General features: G+C 36.1%; 2 protein-coding genes across 2 annotated transcripts; one reads left to right on the top strand and one right to left on the bottom strand.

Annotated features, from left to right (window-relative positions):
• Positions 1-567: 567 nt before the first annotated feature.
• On the top strand, positions 568-14,050 carry LOC105204636 (GTP cyclohydrolase 1). Its single transcript, XM_011173786.3, has 6 exons — positions 568-1,115; positions 1,766-2,038; positions 5,392-5,601; positions 9,477-9,642; positions 10,457-10,573; positions 11,941-14,050. Exons 2-6 carry the CDS (start codon positions 1,867-1,869, stop codon positions 12,068-12,070), a joined length of 795 nt encoding a protein of 264 aa, XP_011172088.1. The 5' UTR covers positions 568-1,115; positions 1,766-1,866; the 3' UTR covers positions 12,071-14,050.
• A 128-nt stretch (positions 14,051-14,178) lies between these two features.
• Positions 14,179-19,298, bottom strand: LOC105204631 (WD repeat-containing protein 87). Its single transcript, XM_039446782.1, has 7 exons — positions 17,733-19,298; positions 17,330-17,669; positions 16,934-17,036; positions 16,307-16,582; positions 15,698-16,114; positions 15,392-15,594; positions 14,179-15,149 (listed from the first exon to the last, which is right to left on the bottom strand). The coding sequence occupies exons 1-7, from the start codon at positions 17,776-17,778 to the stop codon at positions 14,816-14,818; spliced, it is 1,719 nt and encodes a 572-aa protein (XP_039302716.1). The 5' UTR covers positions 17,779-19,298; the 3' UTR covers positions 14,179-14,815.
• Positions 19,299-19,303: the final 5 nt, after the last annotated feature.

The following is a 19,303-nucleotide window of genomic DNA, read 5'->3' as shown; positions in this document are numbered from 1 at the left end:
ATTATTAAATTTTATTAAATTTTTATATTAGCCTTTTTTAAGACTAAACTAATTTTATATTTTGTTATTAATATTATCTACACTGGGAAAAAAATTTGTTGAAAAACTAAAATATTTAGTCCAATACGTTCAATTAAATATTAAATTGATCTAGTTAAATCTTGATTAAAAAATATTAATGATTGACATGAATGACTATACCTTTTTTTGTATAATTAAATAATTGTTGAATTAATTCAATGTTTAATTGAACGTATCGAATTAATTATGTATTTTAGTTTTTTCAACAAATTTTTTTTTGAGTATTTTTTTATTAATATATCATGAATTTTCAGGTAGAAGGGATAAAAGAGACGTGATTGAATCAATACGAAATACAAAGGAAGAAAATCGGCGATAATTCGAGAGAATAAAGGATTCTGTTAATCCTCTCGCGATGTACTTGAATCTGAAAGACCAAGAGGTCCAGAGTATGGAGAAGAGATTTCGAAGACATTTGATCATCATTGCAAGCGATGCATGAGAGAAAACGAATGAATTAAAGTAACGTAAACAGAAAATCTTATTTCTTTTTAACGCGATTTCTTGATAATATTTTTAATGATTTGATGCATACCTGGATGCATCGAACTGGAGGAGGGAGAAGGATGAAAATCCCTCTCTATCTCGTAATCTCTGACGCGAAGTGGACTTGCGGCTCTTTGTGATACAGTAGGAATAGCAGTCGGAGGGAGAGAGAAAGAGAGAGAGAGAGACACGGAGGCCGCGCGCATATATACGGAAGGACTCGTGGGTGACGTTCGCTCTCGCCGCTACCACTGGCTACCAGCTACCACAACCACCGTCGCTCGGTCCACGCTCAGTCGCGCTCCGCACGTCCTGAGAATCATCCGCGTCGCGACTCCTCCGCGCCTCCGTCACTCGTCGCACGCCGTACCGGCTTCTCTTCTCCACGTAGACGTGTCTCCTCTTGGCCTGCTCCGCACCACGTGCCATCCTCGCACGAGACATCCTCAGTGTCTCACGCGCGGCTCTCGCCCGCGCGCAGCTTCCCAGAGAAGATCCTTCCAGTTCGTTGTCAGGACGAAGCTCTTTTCGCCGCAGGACGACGAGAAGTAAGTTCAGCTAATCTGGAAGAAAAGGATTAAACGCAGAAAGAATTTTCTCGAAAAGCCTCCGTCTTACAGTTCTACTTCACTCGAACGTTTGAATTGGTTCCATCGTGAAAAAGTCAATTCGATTATTTCGACAAGTTTCTCGATTCGCGAGCACTGATTGTTTTTCGTGCGCGTGACACGGAGTTATAAGTTCCTGATACGACAAATGTTAAATGTCAAGCGGTTATGGTCTGATGCGACCAATGGTCTAGTGAAGAGAGGCTCTTTAATGATTTAATGATTGTTATATTTTATTGGATCAAGAGGGAATTCCATTAAAATATATAAAGACCATAAATTCTTTTTTTTATTTTAGAAAACTTCTGCTTGTCCTAATTGCTGAATTAATGAATTCGTTATCGCTTTCATTTAAAACTGCTTATCGTTACTATTTAAATGATTCTCGTCTAACTAATAGATTAATGCGCAAAATGTTCCTTGTCTAACGGCGTAACAGATAACATTGTTCTACAGGTTGCTTAACAATGAAATATCTATCTTTAACATCGTTCAGATACAAAAATGTATCTGACACTTTCAGATTCCTTCAGTTTTATATTCGAATAAATTCATTAACTTATTTCTTACAAAATATCAAATATTTTTAGACGATAGCACAACTATTTCGAACCACTTGAACCACATCCCGGAAACCTTCCGATCTCCCGAATCGAAACAAGTGCCAACGATCGACGCCGAAAGATCAATCATGAACGGAGTATCGAGCGCAAAGTTGAAGATGTACGATGGCGAGGACGGCAATCCGATAATGATCAAGAAGCCCTTGCCATTGAGGGCGGTTTCGTGGAATGACAACATCGAGGAAGCCGACCTGGACGTCCCTGGAACGCCCAGAACACCGCGTACGTCTACGACAAAAGGTACTGCGTTTCGACACCCTGGCAATATTAAAAACAGTCACACATCGTGACTTGTAAAAATTCTTTTATTGCATTAATTCATTTTGAATCATGTCATTAGTTGCGTTTCATCCTGATGCAATTGAATGCAATTCTGTTGAATTGCGGAAAATACGCAAAATTGATGTACAAGTTATTATAATTACTATAACAGCAATCTAACAATTTTAAAAAGTGTCACATATTATCATAAAAATTATTCTATTACATTAATTCTTTTTGAATCACATCATTGATTGTTTCATCTTGATATTAATAATAGATTACACTGAATAGAATGTAATCTGTTGAATTTTATTAATCATCGTGCGTACACATATTTTTTTCTAAGAATTATGGAAAGTACTTGTGTAAAATTGATAGGTGAGTTATTATAATTACTATAATGAAACATATCACAACTACTGCATCGTACCGAGTGTTGTTTCTTATTTTTCAAACCAATCGGTAGGCGTAAACACAGTCTACGTAATTCTCGTTCCTATCTCGTCGTAACGCGTCAAGCTTAAATAAACTTTACGAAATTCGATTGATACTCATACACTTGCGAATAACTCTAATAAGATATGCTTAATATCTTTTATATTAATATTCCACTCGAATTTTCTAGAAATATATCGGCAATACTTTATAATAATTTTTTACATATCTTAAAACGCATTAGATAGTGCAGAGACAGTGAGCAACCTTATGATATTCTCATTTCTCAAATGATATCATTCCCGAACAGAATAGTTGAATATTCTCGACGGATTAATCGTTAAATCACAAATTCCTTGAACAGTTATTTTTATTTTTTCAAACGGACATTTTTGTCACTGTATGTTTTTATCTCAATCAGCTATCAAATTTATTTCAAATTTGATAATTTATTATATCTACAATAGATGTGTGCGAGTCCGAATCGAACCGAATTAACAAAATTTTACCCGAATCGAATTGAATCCAATTGAATCTAATCAAATCAAATCGAATCCAGTCGAAACATAAAGTATTTAAATAAACAACATTATTATTGTTGTGTTAATGTATTGAGATAATAAAAAAAAATATTTCTATATAAGAAAAATAATATTAATCGCGTATAAAGTCATTTTAAATATAATTTCATGAGATCTTAGAGATTTTATCACCATATTCAAATCACAAGAAAACATCTAAATCAAATCTAATCTTATCTGGCTTTGATTTAATTCGTACTCGAATAATTGGCACAGTAATCTGTAAGTGTGTCATTTGTAAAATATTATTTAATACGCAAAATAGATTTTCATCAATATATATTGCAGTTAGAACATCACGATGTATATATGATGTTTCGCATCTATATATAAAACAAAAATTATGAAACTTTCGCTATCAGCACACGCCAAATCTTGATGAACGGTGATTGGAAGGTCTGTTCCCGCGTTAATTACAACGTAATGGTCTTGAGATGATAAACGAGTATAGGCACAAGTTCAGGATACAGTTATAGTGATGTGCAACATGTAATTGTAACTTGTGAAAATATATCATTTGTGTGTGACAAGATGATACAGAAAAGATATAATCGGTAAATCGCTAAAAATTCAGTGATAATTTAAAGAATGATAATTTCAACAACCTCTTTAACAATTATCTCTCTAACAATTATCTCTCTAACAATTAACTCTCTAAAAACAATTTGATACTGCGTTACACGTGTTCTGATTAAACGAAAAGTCGATTTTAGATAATTATGTTACTGTTTACTTGATTTAATTTACGAGAAATTACCTTACAGTCTATTAATTGTAAAGTGAGAAGAAGAAAGAATGTTTCCATCTTCGCGACAATAAAACGCCTATATTTTGCTTATGAATCGAACTTTCGAAATAACGAATGTTATAAATATTTTATTACGTATGTTTAAAAAAAGCGATTCGTCGTAACGAAATCATCACTATAGCATATTAAAATGTGAAAACGAATAGATTTCTCTGGCGCTGCCATTAGTTTCTGCAAATGTTGAATTATTGTCCATACTGGAAAATAGCGGGAGATTTGATAATTGATATTCTTTCGATGTACGACGTATCACAAATTTTCCACGCCTCTAATGACCGCTTTGTCGTCGGCAGCGAATTCAATTACGTGACACGGTTCATTAGGAAGAGACGGGCTAACTGAGTTTCCAACGTGAACACGCGCTTCTCTCGTCGTAGTCGCGTCTTAGAGAAGTCGATCGCTCGCGAGTCCATGAATAATATTGCACGTAAAACCTTGAATCTGTTTTGCCGAGCACTTTCTACGCACCGTTTACGCACACGAAATGGAAACGCGTACTATTTTAATCACGCACGCCACTTTGTTTTCGCACGACGGAACAATTTTCTTAAGTTTGTCGAGGGAGAACGGTCGTCGGATGCACGCGCGAAATTCTGATCGCCCTCGTCCTCCTTGTATCGTAAGTTAATCGTAGTGTGTAAGTACACGGGGATTGTAACACGCGCAAGTCCACGAATCGATCAACTTTCCAGGCCATTGTGAAAATTGATCGAATCGATTATTGAATCCCGGTGACTAGTAAAATGTTAACAGTTACGCAAAAGCAAAGCCAACTGAGGTGAATCGCTCGTTGATCTCCGCGAAATTTGCTCCGACAATGAAAATTGTCAGATTTGAAAAAAAAAAGTTACGCGACAATCACGAAAGATATGATCTCGAACTTGACTCGTTGTCCACACGTGTAAGATAAATTCGACTGTTCCCTCTCGCGAACTTAGCCAAATTCTGTCGAAAGATTTAGCGAAGTGTGTTCAAAATAAATTTCATCAAAACATTAGCGGAAATATTACGAAATTAGCCAGCGAGATATGACGATAAATTGACGAAAACGAAAAGAATCTGCTATTTCGTAAACGGTTGCTTGAATGTAACGCCCCGAAATGATTATGAAATACAAGATTGTGTTCTACTGTCAGATTATATCAACGGGTTCTCTGCCGACGCGGAACAAAAGTTTAAAGCGGACACGCTGAACTGTAGATCAGCCGAAATACTAGGTAGTAATTTGATCGAATTCGCTGGCATGTTGCTAACATTTTCTTTACCGACGAGAAATCTTATCTCACGCTTAATAAGCGCGAGACGTTCATTTGCGGTGTGACTGCACGCAATTTATTTCGCTCGTACGCGGATACGCGCGCGATTCACGGGTCGTGACACGCGATAACAAAGATGATGACGTCGTTCGTTTCAGCGTTATCATCCAGCGAAAATCCTCAATGATGGACAGGAAAATCGGCATCTACACGTTCTTTCGGACTAATCGGTGTTGCATCTCGTTTCAGGCCACGAGAAATGTATGTTCCATCACGATTTGGAGCTGGACCACCGACCACCCACGCGGGAGGCGATGCTACCGGAAATGTCTCGAAGTTACAAATTGCTTCTAAGTTCGCTGGGCGAAGACCCGGAACGACAGGGTCTCCTGAAAACGCCGGAACGCGCCGCAAAGGCCATGCTCTTCTTCACCAAAGGATACGATCAGAGTCTCGAAGGTAAGTTATATTAAAGATACATTTATATATGTATTAAAATACCTAAAGAGGTATTTCTTTTTTTTTGTTTTGTCTCATATCTTGATATAATAAAGTATATTTCTGTCGAATTTCTTAAATATCACACTTACTTGAACGAATTGTTTAAGTAAGTTTCAAATTGTTCTTAATTGATTTGCATAGATAAATGCCTTCATGTAGTTCGTTTGAGTATATTTTCTTTGAATGAAGATTGACAATGCAAAGTGTCTTTGCATTTGTAACGTAATAATGCACAAATGATAATATATCACAATATATATCGTGTGTGTGAAAATAGTACATATGACATGACTTATTTGTTAACTTTTGACGAATAAAAATTATAATGAAAATTATTTAGGAATGAAAATAAAAAAAAATACTCGCTTATAATCTGGTTTAACGTGAAATTATTCATATCTTCAATCCTGAATGATTAAGTTTCAAGCTTAAAGATCATATTTTTTGAGAAAGATCGTTCTATATAATAAAAACAAAATAAAATGTTTCTTAAATTTATCTAATCTAATCTGAAAATGTTTGTTACGGAAAGGAAATAATGGATTAACATTGTTTCCTTTCCACAAATTTTTAAATAACTTAATGCATCGATGATAATTTTAATCTTATTATTGAAAAAATTTTGAATGTTTATTTACATTATTTACATTAACGAAAAAAATAAAAATTCTTAAAATTAATCGCAATCAGTCGCTTTTGCACAATATATAACTATGGAGGAAGAAGAAAAAGTTGAAATTGTTGGTATGTTTATTGCAGAATTATTAAAATTGTTCTCCTTTCAAATCGGCACTGGAAATATTGCAAAACTAATATGCCTGCGGATGTGTATGTGCAGGAAAAAAAAAGAGAAAATAGTGCAGCCTTGGTTTGACGGTCGGTTAACGCAAGGTTGCGTTCGAAGATCTGTGTAATATGAATTTTACAAGTGGCAATTACATGCGATTGCGATTCATTGTTTATTGCTTAACGGTAACGATTGCCGATCGGCCCTCGCCGTTTCTGCGAAATCTAACTTCCCACCATTGCAATCGCGAATCGTTATTTTTCGAATTGTTTCACGGCCAGACGCGGATTATTAAAAGAGCCTTCATTTCCTGTAAGCAATGTTCTTGACTCTTGACGAAGTTTAGTCGAAAGATACATCAGATAGGATTATCAGGTAGGATTATCAGGACTAGATTATTCGAGACTTCCAAGATAAATACGCAATCTTCTTGTAAAGTAGAAGATTAACCGATTAACGAGAACATTGTAACGCAAATATAATAGAATGTAAGAGATCAGAACATCGAGACCAGAACTACATTTGTTAATATTTTTATGATTTATGTTACACTTTTCATTATCTACTAAAAATGTATTGTTTCTAGATACATTTTTAGACATATTTGTGTACGTTGTAATATGTGCGTCACTGTATCACAACGTCACAAAGAATTTCTTTGAAATTTTTTGGAATTCCTTGCAATATACTCACGTTTTATTATCAATCATCATATTAACAGTACATTCACGATAAATAACACTAAAATATCGGGCGATATTCTAAGAATATTATATAAATGTATCATTTTGTGTAAAGTAAGAAATTTATGAAGTAGTAGGATATAATAACTTAGAAAATGTTAGTAACAACGTTACTTTTTAAGATTAAAAAAAAAATATATTATATTGAAGTATGAGATGCACGATCTCGTAAAAGCGTGTAACATTTTACTTTTCAAGTAGTAATCAAGAGAGATAAAGAGAGTGGTAATTCTTCATTAATTGAAAATTGAAAACATCCAGAACGCATTTAGCCTTTCGGTGGATATAAGACAGGAGTAATTATAGCAAAAGTCAAGAGTATAATCTGCAAGGGTAATAAAGTAATTAACTGGGAAATCGTCACGCTGTAATTAGATTTCTTTTATTGCGAATAATATAACACGGAATTATAGAGGCGCGCCTGTACTCCGTGAAAGTACCACACTTTTCTTCTTTTTTTTTTTGCTTTCAACTTACTCTCTATCGCAAGTAGAATGAGGAAGCGGAGGAGAGAAAAAGAATGGGACACTGAGGGGGCGAGAGAGTAGGACTTAAGTGCGATTCGCAGAAAAGAGAGCGTAAAGCTCTTGGTATAAATGGGGTTCTCAGGGACGCACGAGGCACAGCTTGAAAGGAAAATCCCCTTCATCTTCTTTTTCTCGTTCTTTCCTGTCACGTACATGCAATATAAATGTCACGGTGCTCAAACAATTACGAGATTCGCGGAGATTCGAAGAAAAGTTCGTGCGTGTCACCAAATTGCTACGTGGAACAACAAATCTTTTCCTTATTTAACAGTCTCATTGTCACAATTTGCGCATAGTTAAGGAAACACAATCGCGTTAAATAGCACGAATCTGTCGTAACAATTCTCGAGATATTTAAATGCGCATTTACGTCAACTTCAGCAATAATAATTGGCAGTGAGTAACGCACTTACTTTTTTTTATTGAGTAACAATTTAAGTAACAATTATGTGGTAAAAATTCTTTCGTACAAGAGAAATAAAGATTTAATTCGATTAAATCTTTAATGAATTGAAACGAGAAATTTTCTTTTAATCGATTTTATCTTATTCGTTTTAATAAATTTTGCTTATTCCGATGATTCAAGAATTATTTTTCTCCTTGTTTTTTTATTTTGAGTTTGCGTAAATTTGCTTGCCCGAATCGCTCGCGATAATCAGGTTTCGTTTTAACGATCCTGTCTGAAACTACGAGCACCTGTAGATGATGGATGGGGGACTTTAATTCACTTCGGCTTAACTTGAACAGCGGAGAGACCCTCGAGATAAGCTCTTAACAGTTAACAGCGATGCGGCCCGGTGAATCTGAAATGAGAGGCACTTTCGCACGAAAGCTCGACCACCCTCGCCAAATCATCCCCTTGCGCGGACAATTTCCACTTGTGGCTTTTATCTTGCCCATCGTTCGCCTGAATTCCTTTAATCATAATTTATATTTTCGCACACACACACACACACATATATAAAAGAAATATTTTTTTTTTCTGGTCAATAAATTCCGTGAAGTTTCTAACGCAATGGAATTTTTAAAATGCCATATCCGTGGCAGCCCATAAAAGTTTAATCGAATTAGCCAAGCCGATCACGTTTAAACCACCGAGGATCATAGAATTGAGTTCTATAGGGCGGAGAGTATACGCGGGGTTACAGGAGGAAAGGAAATTACTTCACTTCCACGTATGGCGAGAACAACTGACCCATGTTCCGTACATTTCTGTTGGAAGTTGATGCGTTTATCTTGTAGACTGAAGCTATTTCGTGATTATACGAATTTGAAATACAAATTAGAAATTTTGATTAGAGTCAGGCTTGTCTGCGTGATCCAGTTGGAAAATTCACGCTCTATCGCAGCCGGTTAAGCGAATCCGAATTTCATTCAAAGTTGTCGGTCATCGCGAGGGTGTTTCATGTTAAGGTTGCCGTGGAAACCGTGCGGAGAGCACCACCATTATCTAGCAGCAGACACGTACCGAGCGTCCGCTCGTACGTATACACTACCACTAGAATCTATGGTGCAGTAAGTAGGTCAATATCGAATAAATCACAGCCGGGATAACCCGCCCGCTGGGACAAAAGAACGTTTCTTTCGCGAAACAATGCTCTCAGCTGTTCTCGTACGTCGTTAAATTTTTAAGGATTGTCGCCAAAGATCTCCTCGAGATATATCTTATCATGCTATACGTAATTTCAATTAATTCACGAAACTCTGTATTTGTTAACTTGGATTGTTATTTGGCCAATTGCAAGTTTAACAAAAAAAAAACTCGGACTGTTACAGATGTGATTAACGATGCGATATTCGACGAGGATCACGATGAGATGGTAGTGGTAAAGGATATCGAGATGTTTTCCATGTGCGAACATCATTTGGTACCGTTCTACGGTAAGGTGTCCATTGGTTATCTCCCCTGCAAGAAGGTACTGGGTCTCAGCAAACTCGCCAGGTAATTGAACGTTAAATATTAATTAAGGATCTCGTCGAGTCTATTGAGTTTTCGAGTCGCTAGCAATTAATTCGATTAAGTATAGATTATTCGCAACCGAAGGTCGCAGTTAATTACGATCCTTGTTACCACATATGTTCCTTCACGCGTACGAATCATTTATTATTAATGCTTCTAGCCGATGAACATCTAAGATTCTTAAATCGAAGTCATACCACAAAATTAAGATGTCAATGAAGAGATTATTGAAATGTTCAAAATGCCGTTAATTCTTGAAAAATTCTAGTTTTGATATATGTAATATTCTCAAGTTTTAATTCAGATAAAATGTATGATGCAATATTTTTTTTTCTTTCCTCAAAGCGTGACGTTGCGCAGCAAATGACAATCGTGTAGATCAGAGAGAAGGAAATTCCTAGTCTTACGATAGGTGCCTCGATAATTTCGTCGAGCTGCACGTCCACTAGTTCTGGCCTTGATCAGTGATATATTAAGGCGAAAAGAAAGAATATGACGAGACTGGTCTCCTAAGACCGTGCACACTTTCACGCGCGTAACGGCCCGGGTCTGTCCATTACTCGTTAAACGCCCGCTTAAAAGCGAGGTAAACGATCGATAATGGAAGGACCGATGGCATTCCGATGCGCTGACCGTACGACAGTGTACTTAAAAATCTTTTTTTCGTATATATGAACATTCTTCTAGATAATGGATTTGGAAAGAAACAATATTTACATGCACTCGGCCTCGATTTTAACGGCGAATTTCCCACTTTCTGAGAATAATTTTTGAGAAGAGACTTTCCTGTTTGCAGAATCGTGGAGATCTTCAGCAGACGACTCCAGGTGCAGGAGAGATTGACGAAGCAAATCGCGATAGCGGTCACGAAGGCCGTACAGCCTGCCGGCGTCGCCGTCGTGGTTGAGGGAGTGTAAGTATCAAATTTTATACAATATATCACAAAATTTAGAAATTGCTCCAACTACGTGAATGAGACAAAGCGATTTTTTCCTTTGAAAAAGTAAAATCATTTGAAAACGTGATGAATTTACAAAAAATAACACGTATAGGGATCGAAATTATAATCATTATAAAGTAATATATCCAATATATCGTAATATGACTCGGGATGATTCTTAATTGTATGTCGAGATACTTCGAGCGACATGGCGATGTCGAGTCAGTTCGCCAGTTAAGGCCACTTTCCTTTCAATCAGCGTCTACGCGGCTCGCGGAATAGTTTTCGCAGGTGAAACGATCGCGAAGGAACACGACCTTGTGCCGCCACGCGAACGTTATACGTAATTAAAGCATTCACGTAACGATCCGGTTGTTTGTTACACGACGTATGCATTAGCGCGACCGATAAATCTCGAAGCGGGGGTGCGCGAGTGTCACCTCGACAATCAGCCGGGGTTATTAATCGTCGCGTGTGATTAATATGGAAAACATGAGCGCGCCCGATACGATCGTGAATAATTTAGGAAGACCACGCCACGTGCGCGGCTCAATTTACAGTTGCGTTTTCCGAGTTATCGGAGTATCTCTTCCGAGATCGATGAGGGCGATCGGTCCGCGCAAATAGCTCGTAACGCTATTCTCAAGATTTATCTCCGCTCCCGGCGCGCGGCGTATTCCACGACTGGGTATTTCTGCCGTCGTTCTTGTAAAGCGATTACCGCCGTTATTTTCGCGTGCATCGACGCTATTTTTATCAGCCCCCGCGCGCGAATAATTCATAACGCTGCCTCGTCGTCGCCGCCGCGGCCGATAAACCGCCCGATTTATCCCGTGAAAATGATCAACCGATAATTAATAACTTGTCTCTAACGCGGTGCTATTTTCGCGAGGACCGGCGCTATTCTGGTCGGTCTGCGCTGTAATAATTAATGGACGCGACTTTTCCGCTCGACTTCGCCGCGCTGCGAGAATGAATGACTAAATAAAGCGATTTATTCTTATGAAAATGATAAACCGATAGCGGAGCTTATTGCGGAGACCACCACGAGCGATAAATACGCGGTCGTCGTGTTGCGACATATCGGGTCACACGCGTGTTTCCCCAAGCCGGAGAACCCGATACGCATTAGTTAATCAAATCCTCTCGTTTACGAATCGATAAGATCTATCTCTCGTCGCGAAGGCGGATCCGAATATATCTGTAACATATGAGCTCTAACTGTGTGATCTTTATCCTTTTTTTTTTTCATACACCGCGATTTTAATTATGTACGCGGTTCGCGCACGCACCCAGTGTCAGATGGAAAGGGAAAAAAAATTCTTTCGCATACGTTGCAGACACATGTGCATGGTCATGCGAGGCGTACAGAAGATCAACAGCAAGACAGTGACCTCGACGATGCTGGGCGTGTTTCGGGACGATCCGAAGACCCGCGAGGAGTTCCTGAACCTGGTGCACAACAAGTAAACGGTCGAGACGCGTCGCGGTGTCATTATCGTCGGCCACCGGTGGGGCTAGTAGATTTCAACGCATGACACCCCGACTGCGTTCTCCGACATCCGACCGCTACCTCGTTGCGAAGCCCTCTCCCGCGGGGCTTCGGAATCGTCATCGTCGTCGTCGTCGCTGCCGCCACCGTAAATCACAATCCCTCCCGCATACATTCCGTTTATTCTAAAAGAAAAAACAAAATAAAATATCTAGACCTCGACGACGTTTCCATGTGCCTGTGTATCGTGAATACGATCGGGAAAGTCCATGCAGGGGCGATCGCTTTCCGGGACCAAGATAGCGCGACAGCGGGTGGCGGAGACGACGTTCGACGCGCGTCCGCGCTAATAAGGATGCGCTCAAACTGCTGATCGAGTGACACTGACAATAGCGACGACGCGTCGTGGTCATCCGCGAAGACGCCTGCACGTTCGCGGAGCGACGACGACGCGGATGACTCACGAGCGACTTGTCGCGCATTTCCGACGCGAAGGGACAGCGAAAAGGACCAATTGTTCAACGCGATAAAATGCGTCTTCGTGGAAACGGAAAGTTGCTGCTGGTTCAGCGACAATCCTGTCGCAAGAGTCCACGAGGGTTCGCTGCGCCTTCGACCGAGCGAGTTCGTCGCTTACGAAAGAGCTTTTTAGATAATTTTTCAACGAAAACTCCCGTCGATCGCAGACACGACAGCCGGCGCGTCTCTCTCGTGACAATAAATTATACATCTTGTAGACTAGTGAATATTCCTTCGAAGAGATCGCGCTCGACTTCTTCGTTCGTTTGCGTCGACCGTGCGAGATTTCGGGACTCACAGTTTTACGTCGTGTCGTTTCACGATATTCGACGTTTTCCGCAGCTGCGAAACTCGACAGCCATGGGTTTCGCATCGTCGCTGATCTGCGTGATCGCCTATACTTTTGTTCGCCCCCGTTAATAAGCGCATGTTACGATTAAAGCACAAATTGAAACACCATTGTTAAAAGTTAGGATCCTTTTTTCGCTTCTCACAACCTTTAATTTCTAAAATTAAATATCTTGATTCATATCTCAAAGTTAAAATGCATCGAAACTTAAATTGCAAGAAAATAACGTTTCATTATATAATTTGCAACTCTAAAACATGATGAAACATTTGAAAGAACTTACTTTTAATTAATTAAAATTTCAAAAACATTTGCGCACCTTGGCTCCGTTTAGAAAAAATTATTTCAAATGCGCTTATTACCGGATGCCACGTGTCATCATTCATTGTTCACTAATGAATGATTTTTTCATGTTAATTTAACTTAATTTTAAAAGAACTCGCGAAAGAAATGTCGCGAAATGCGCACTGCCTCAGCCATGCATTGCGCATCGTGACGAGCTCCGAAAGATTGTTTTACACCGCATTTGCCTATTCCACTTGTCGAGATGTTTCCCAGGGAAAATTGTCCACCCTCGGACGTCCATTCTCGATCATCATCAAGTGCATATCATTAAAATTAATTTACTTTGCGTATTCTACATTTTTAATGTAGAACAAAGATATTGTTATCGCAATTTATTTCTCGTATAAGCGTTATTAAATCCGTGCGATTACAAAAAATTTATATTTTATCTGGAACCGTGAAAATTTACATAGAAAATGTATATATTATCTTTGTTGCACCTTTACTTTTTGCGTGCTTGCGACTAATCCACGAGTACCGCACCTCATATTGAGATTTTTACTGATATTTTAAACGATATAATACAATATAATACAGTTTATTATGTACATATCGATTTATGTTAGAATATGTGATTCAAAACTTCCTGCCTCAACAGACTGAAGTGATAAAGCTTCGGTATATTCTCCGATTATATTTTCTGAACGCAAAAGGTTGGAGAGAGTTGTTCAAGTTATACTTATGAAACTAAACGTTTAATATTTGTAATATTTTTCTGATGATATTATATAAAAAGTTATATTTATATTTTCAACGATGGGGCAATATTTATTTTCACATTACCCCTTTCCTCTCGTACGCATGCATAAAAATAATAGGAATGTTTGATATTTCAGAAACCAATTACACAATTAAGGATGTAACTTTTTTTCCTTCTGTAATATGCACGTCGCTAAGTTCTTACATAGCACGTTTCGGAGATTCTTAAGGATAATCGATTAAATATTTGTTAATGGCGATAATCGAGGCACTTTGATCTACACGTGCAAGCATCAGGTAACACATGTTGTGCTGTTGCGTGATATAAATTACTTCTCGCGAAATAATGTCCCCAACCCAAATTCCATACTAGACTCTCGTAGACCTCGTATCTGTTCTCAATGAATCACGCGTTTCTCGCATGAGTTAATTACTATAACTTGGCATTGAGAGAGAGAGAGAGAGAGAGAGAGAGAGGATAACATCATCAAGAATTAACACGAGATTATGATGTTGATGAAACAAACAAAATTAATAAATTCCGTACTTTGCATCTTACTTTCCAAAATCGTCCCAGCTTTTAATCTGAGTTTTACATGTAAATTTATAATTCAAAAATATCAATAAAATACATACAACATATATAAGAAAGATTAAGAAATTCTAATATATATACAAAAAAAAAATAAGAATAAAGAAAGTTAATAAATTCAGTATCGTATAATCTCCAGACTAATTTTTACTTTTTCTTAAATTCTTTCAATATTTATTTTTCATTTTAGTTGTCCTAATAATACCCAAATTATCATTATTATATACTAAATTTCGGCAACGGTGGTATTTCGATCTTTTTTATGATCGTCGAGCCACATACCTTGTCTGAAATGTTCAAATTCCTAGCATCACCCTGATGAAGAAGAAAAACCATGCTGCCATCCGAGCATTTCTTCCTCATCAAGGCGATGTTAGACTTCTGGTTTCTAACGGAGTAGCAAATGCTGGTGGAAGGTCGCTTCGTTGTGCAATCAGTTTGATCGCCGTTCTGTATATTCTTGTCGCGCGATACTTTGACACTATTGATCGTTGCTATAGCGGATTTTGAATGTTTCTTCTTGATCTTGCCAGGACACAGCACAACAGGTTCACTAGAAAGCGATGATTTTTGATTAATCATTCGCGTTCTCGACGAAAATTGCTTTCTTTTTAATTAAATGCGTAAAAAAGTTACAAACGTCTTTTACGTTCATATAATTTTTATATTATATAATAAATAATATATACAGAATAAAATTTTTTGTAATTATATAGTGCATACTCGGAGCTAGTTTTTGACTTCTGTCTTTAATTATTTAATTACTGATTAAACGGTTTGAAGTAGAAATCTTACGGTGGAATGATTCCTGTGGTAGCCGGACACGGTGCGCAAGGAGTGCAACAGGAAATCGGTGGACAACGCAAAACTCTTAGTGCCTCGACGTTTAAAGATGATACTCCTCGTAGTAGTGCTCGTTGAATTGCGCTTTCATATTGCGCTCGTTCCTTCACTACTCTGTCGTATTCCTTCCGGAGCCGTTTGACCTCAGACTCGAGCTATCGAAATGATTGTTTATGATTAATGAATAGACGAAAAAATAATAACCAACGAATTTGCGTAACGATATTGCAATCATTTTTCCTTTTTACGAAAAGTTACCTCAGACTCTCGCTTTATCCTCTCCTTCTCTTGTACGTCAGTTTGGATCATCATATTCGTATAAGCGATGTCTTTCATCTTCCTTTTCTTGACTCCTCTTTTTAGCGATTCTTCCTCATCTTCATCAGTTTTAATTATTCGATCAATAGCTCTTTCTTCGTCTTCTTCATCTATTCGATTGACATCTCGTGTTTCTTCTTCTTCTTCATCCGTTTGATCGACAGCTCGTTCTAGTTGCAAGTCTTCTGCATTTTCTTGATCGGCAGCTCGTGCTGCATTCTTCTGTGCATTAATTTTTTTAATTCTCTTAATTTCCTTTTCTGCTTGTGCGTCTTCTTCATCTTCATCTGCAGCTCGTGTTGCTCTCATAATTTTTTTAGCATTCGTGGCTTGTGCATCTTCCATGGCGAGTAGATCCTGTTTTTAATGTGAGACAACACAAGAAACTTATACATCGTTATGATTTCGTAATTAATTCTTTAATTATTGGAAACTTAGCAAAATTTTTTCCAATATTTTATTATTTAAAATAGACTTAAATTAACTATAAATTAATTATAATTTAATCCTTTTACTTTTTATTATATTAAAATTCATAATAAATCTTACTTCACGGATACTTGCTTCTCTCTGTTCGTTTGGTTCCAACTTGTACTTTTTATTAAGACTTTTCTTTGGCAATTCGCCGTTCGATAGTAAATCATTCTGATATTTCGCAAACCCAGCCTTAATATTTTTCAATTCGCGTGTTTTGACATCAATTTCACATGCGCGAGCTAATAATTCCTTACGAAGATTATCAACTTCGTTTTTACAAGTACCGAGTTTGTTCTGAACGATACCAGTCCATTGTTGGATTCGTCCCAGAATGTTGACGAACATCAGCTTTTATGAAAAAAATGCGAAAAATAAACTTTTCGAGATAATTTTTAATGAATGAGTTCACAATAAAATTAGTCATTAAATAAATTAAATAAATAGATAATTTTGCCATTAATAAACTTTGTAAAAACTATCGGCAACAAATAAAACGAACTTGATAGAGATCTATTCATTTTTTTAAAAGTCTTGTAAATTTTCAAAGAGAATTTTTCTTCGCGTTAAATATTATATTCATAAGACGCGTTAAATATTATATTCATACAAAAAAACGGGTTGTCAATTGTATCCTCGCCTCTTTCGCCTTCGAGACATCGAGACAGTTTTACGACATTCTACTTGAATGTGGGGCTCAACCTTTAAATCATGCTCGAAGTTCTCGCCCAAAGATGCTAAAGCCTTGCCGGCCTCCGCGAGATTTTGGTGCACGTATTCAATTATTTCATCTACTTTTCGGTCCCTGTCGGCAAAATAATAATATTTAGTTTTGCATAAGTGTCAGAGTTGCAAAAATGGTATTTCATAAAATAAATAATAAAACATATTTTTTAAAATATATAATAATAAATATATTATAGCTAAAACGTATGCAAGTCCAAGATATATTCTAAAACATTAATTTGGAATCAATCTAAGGCTATCAGACTCAAATACTTAGATTTAAATAAAATGTTATGTTAATGTTATGCGATATTCTCATATACTCTTCTACTCATTTTTTCTTTTTCTTTTTTTTTTAAGTAATTAGTTCACCCGACTAATCCTGGTGTTTGTGGACTGCAAAAGCAACACGGTCCACTTGCAGGAAGTTGTTTATTCTGAGAATCCTCTTTCAGTTGCGCAGATTCGTCTAAAGATTTTTCTACAAGGGATGACGGTGGTGTTGACAGGATTGGAGGTGAAGGCGATGAATTTGGTATGTTCTGGACAGATTCCGGTAATATTGTGGCGAAAGTTTCTTCAACGGCAGATTCTTCGTCTGCACCACCCACGAAACGATTAGATGAATTAATATTATGGACGATTATGGGCATCGATCTTTGACAGTTTAGTATTTTGCTCGGTGACTTATGGCATTCGCTAATTGTAAGACCTGAAGAAAAACCAGATAGATAAGAAATATTCTAGCAGAAAGGAGAAATATCCTTCAGCTTACCACTTTTGGACGCGTTTGGATGTATGTGCTGTATATTGTCTTCCATTACTGAAGATCAATTTTTGTTTTTTCACTTCATTAAATATCGTTTCTCTTATATGTATTTAACATTTTTAATATGCTTTTTAAATTATGTGTATACGCACGCGTGTAACAATTATGGAGAAATAATAGTTTTCTTTTTTTATTGTAGATTATTTCAGACAAATAAGTATAAAATTGTCAATTTAAAGTGTATACAGAAATAATTTGACGTCTTAATGACAATAACAGTGAATAACAGGAGAAAGTATAAATCAGTCTGAACATTGCTATTGATCAACGCATGACTCCATCTAAATAGAGATAATAAGAAATAATAAGAAAAGAAGAGAGAATAAGAAATCTATCTCAAACTTAGAAAAAATAATGACTGAAGGCATTTGAATCCAACTTGGATCTTTCCTAAAAAAGAAATCTAAAAGAATTTTATGTAAATATGAGAGCGATTAATTAAATATTCGATCCTAATTGTAAATAAAAAGTTGAAAGTCATAAATAAAAAGAATATGAGATGTTACCCGTTTTGGAAACAAAAAAACCTTCAAAAACCTTAAGAATAATCGAAAGTTCGGAAATGATATATATTAAAACAGATACTAAATTAACACGCATGCTTATATTACAATCTCGAAAAGAAGTTTCAAAATTATAGTATCATTTTATAAGTTTCATTATAATACAATCGATGTGTGTATAAAATGTAATTAACGTTTAAATTCATAAACAAATTATCTATAATATTTATCGAATTTGCAGTGATTTTATGTTATATAGTTTAATTGTAGTGCAAAAGTTTTTTATAAAATAGGTAAAGATCCAATTGATAATAGAGAGAAATATCATTTTCCTAGTCAAAGTTTTATAAATTGAAATTTACAATTTAACTCATTGTGCATCATCGCAAATTCGATATTCTTTTCTGAAAATCATGAATATCTCGACATTTATATTATATGTATATACGAAGAAATAATATTTGCAGTGGAGTTCTCCTATCAAAAAAAAAGAAATATAGTCAATATTTCTAAGAAAATGTAATGTCTTTTCTTGTCTGTACTATCTTTAATTTAAATATTTTAGAACTTTTTTTCCAAAATGAAACAAGAACATTGCACATTATATGTACAAGAATAATTTTATATAAAATTGAATATATAAACAGATATAATATATATGTATATTTTAATAATATAGTATATGTATTATACATGCAAATATTTTTTCAATACATCTTTGTAACATCATGTTTGTTGTTAATATTATATTACTATTTTTCTTATTCAAAGTTTTTTTATTTGTATAAAAATATAAATAAATATTCTATCAATTTGTTTTTGAGTTATGTATTTTTTACTTCATAAAATGCTAAAATGCAGATAAAATGTGAATAATTGTAGTATTCACTATGTCTTCTATATTTTTATATATATATATATATATATATAAATATATATATATATTTGCGTTTTGTAGTAAAATTGTTCTCATACATATAATAATGCTACGCATTTTATTTTATTTTGGAAGAG

This window comes from Solenopsis invicta, chromosome 3 (genome assembly GCF_016802725.1).
Source record: "Solenopsis invicta isolate M01_SB chromosome 3, UNIL_Sinv_3.0, whole genome shotgun sequence".
Lineage (NCBI taxonomy): Eukaryota > Metazoa > Arthropoda > Insecta > Hymenoptera > Formicidae > Solenopsis > Solenopsis invicta.
This window is presented reverse-complemented; position numbering and strand designations above follow the sequence as displayed.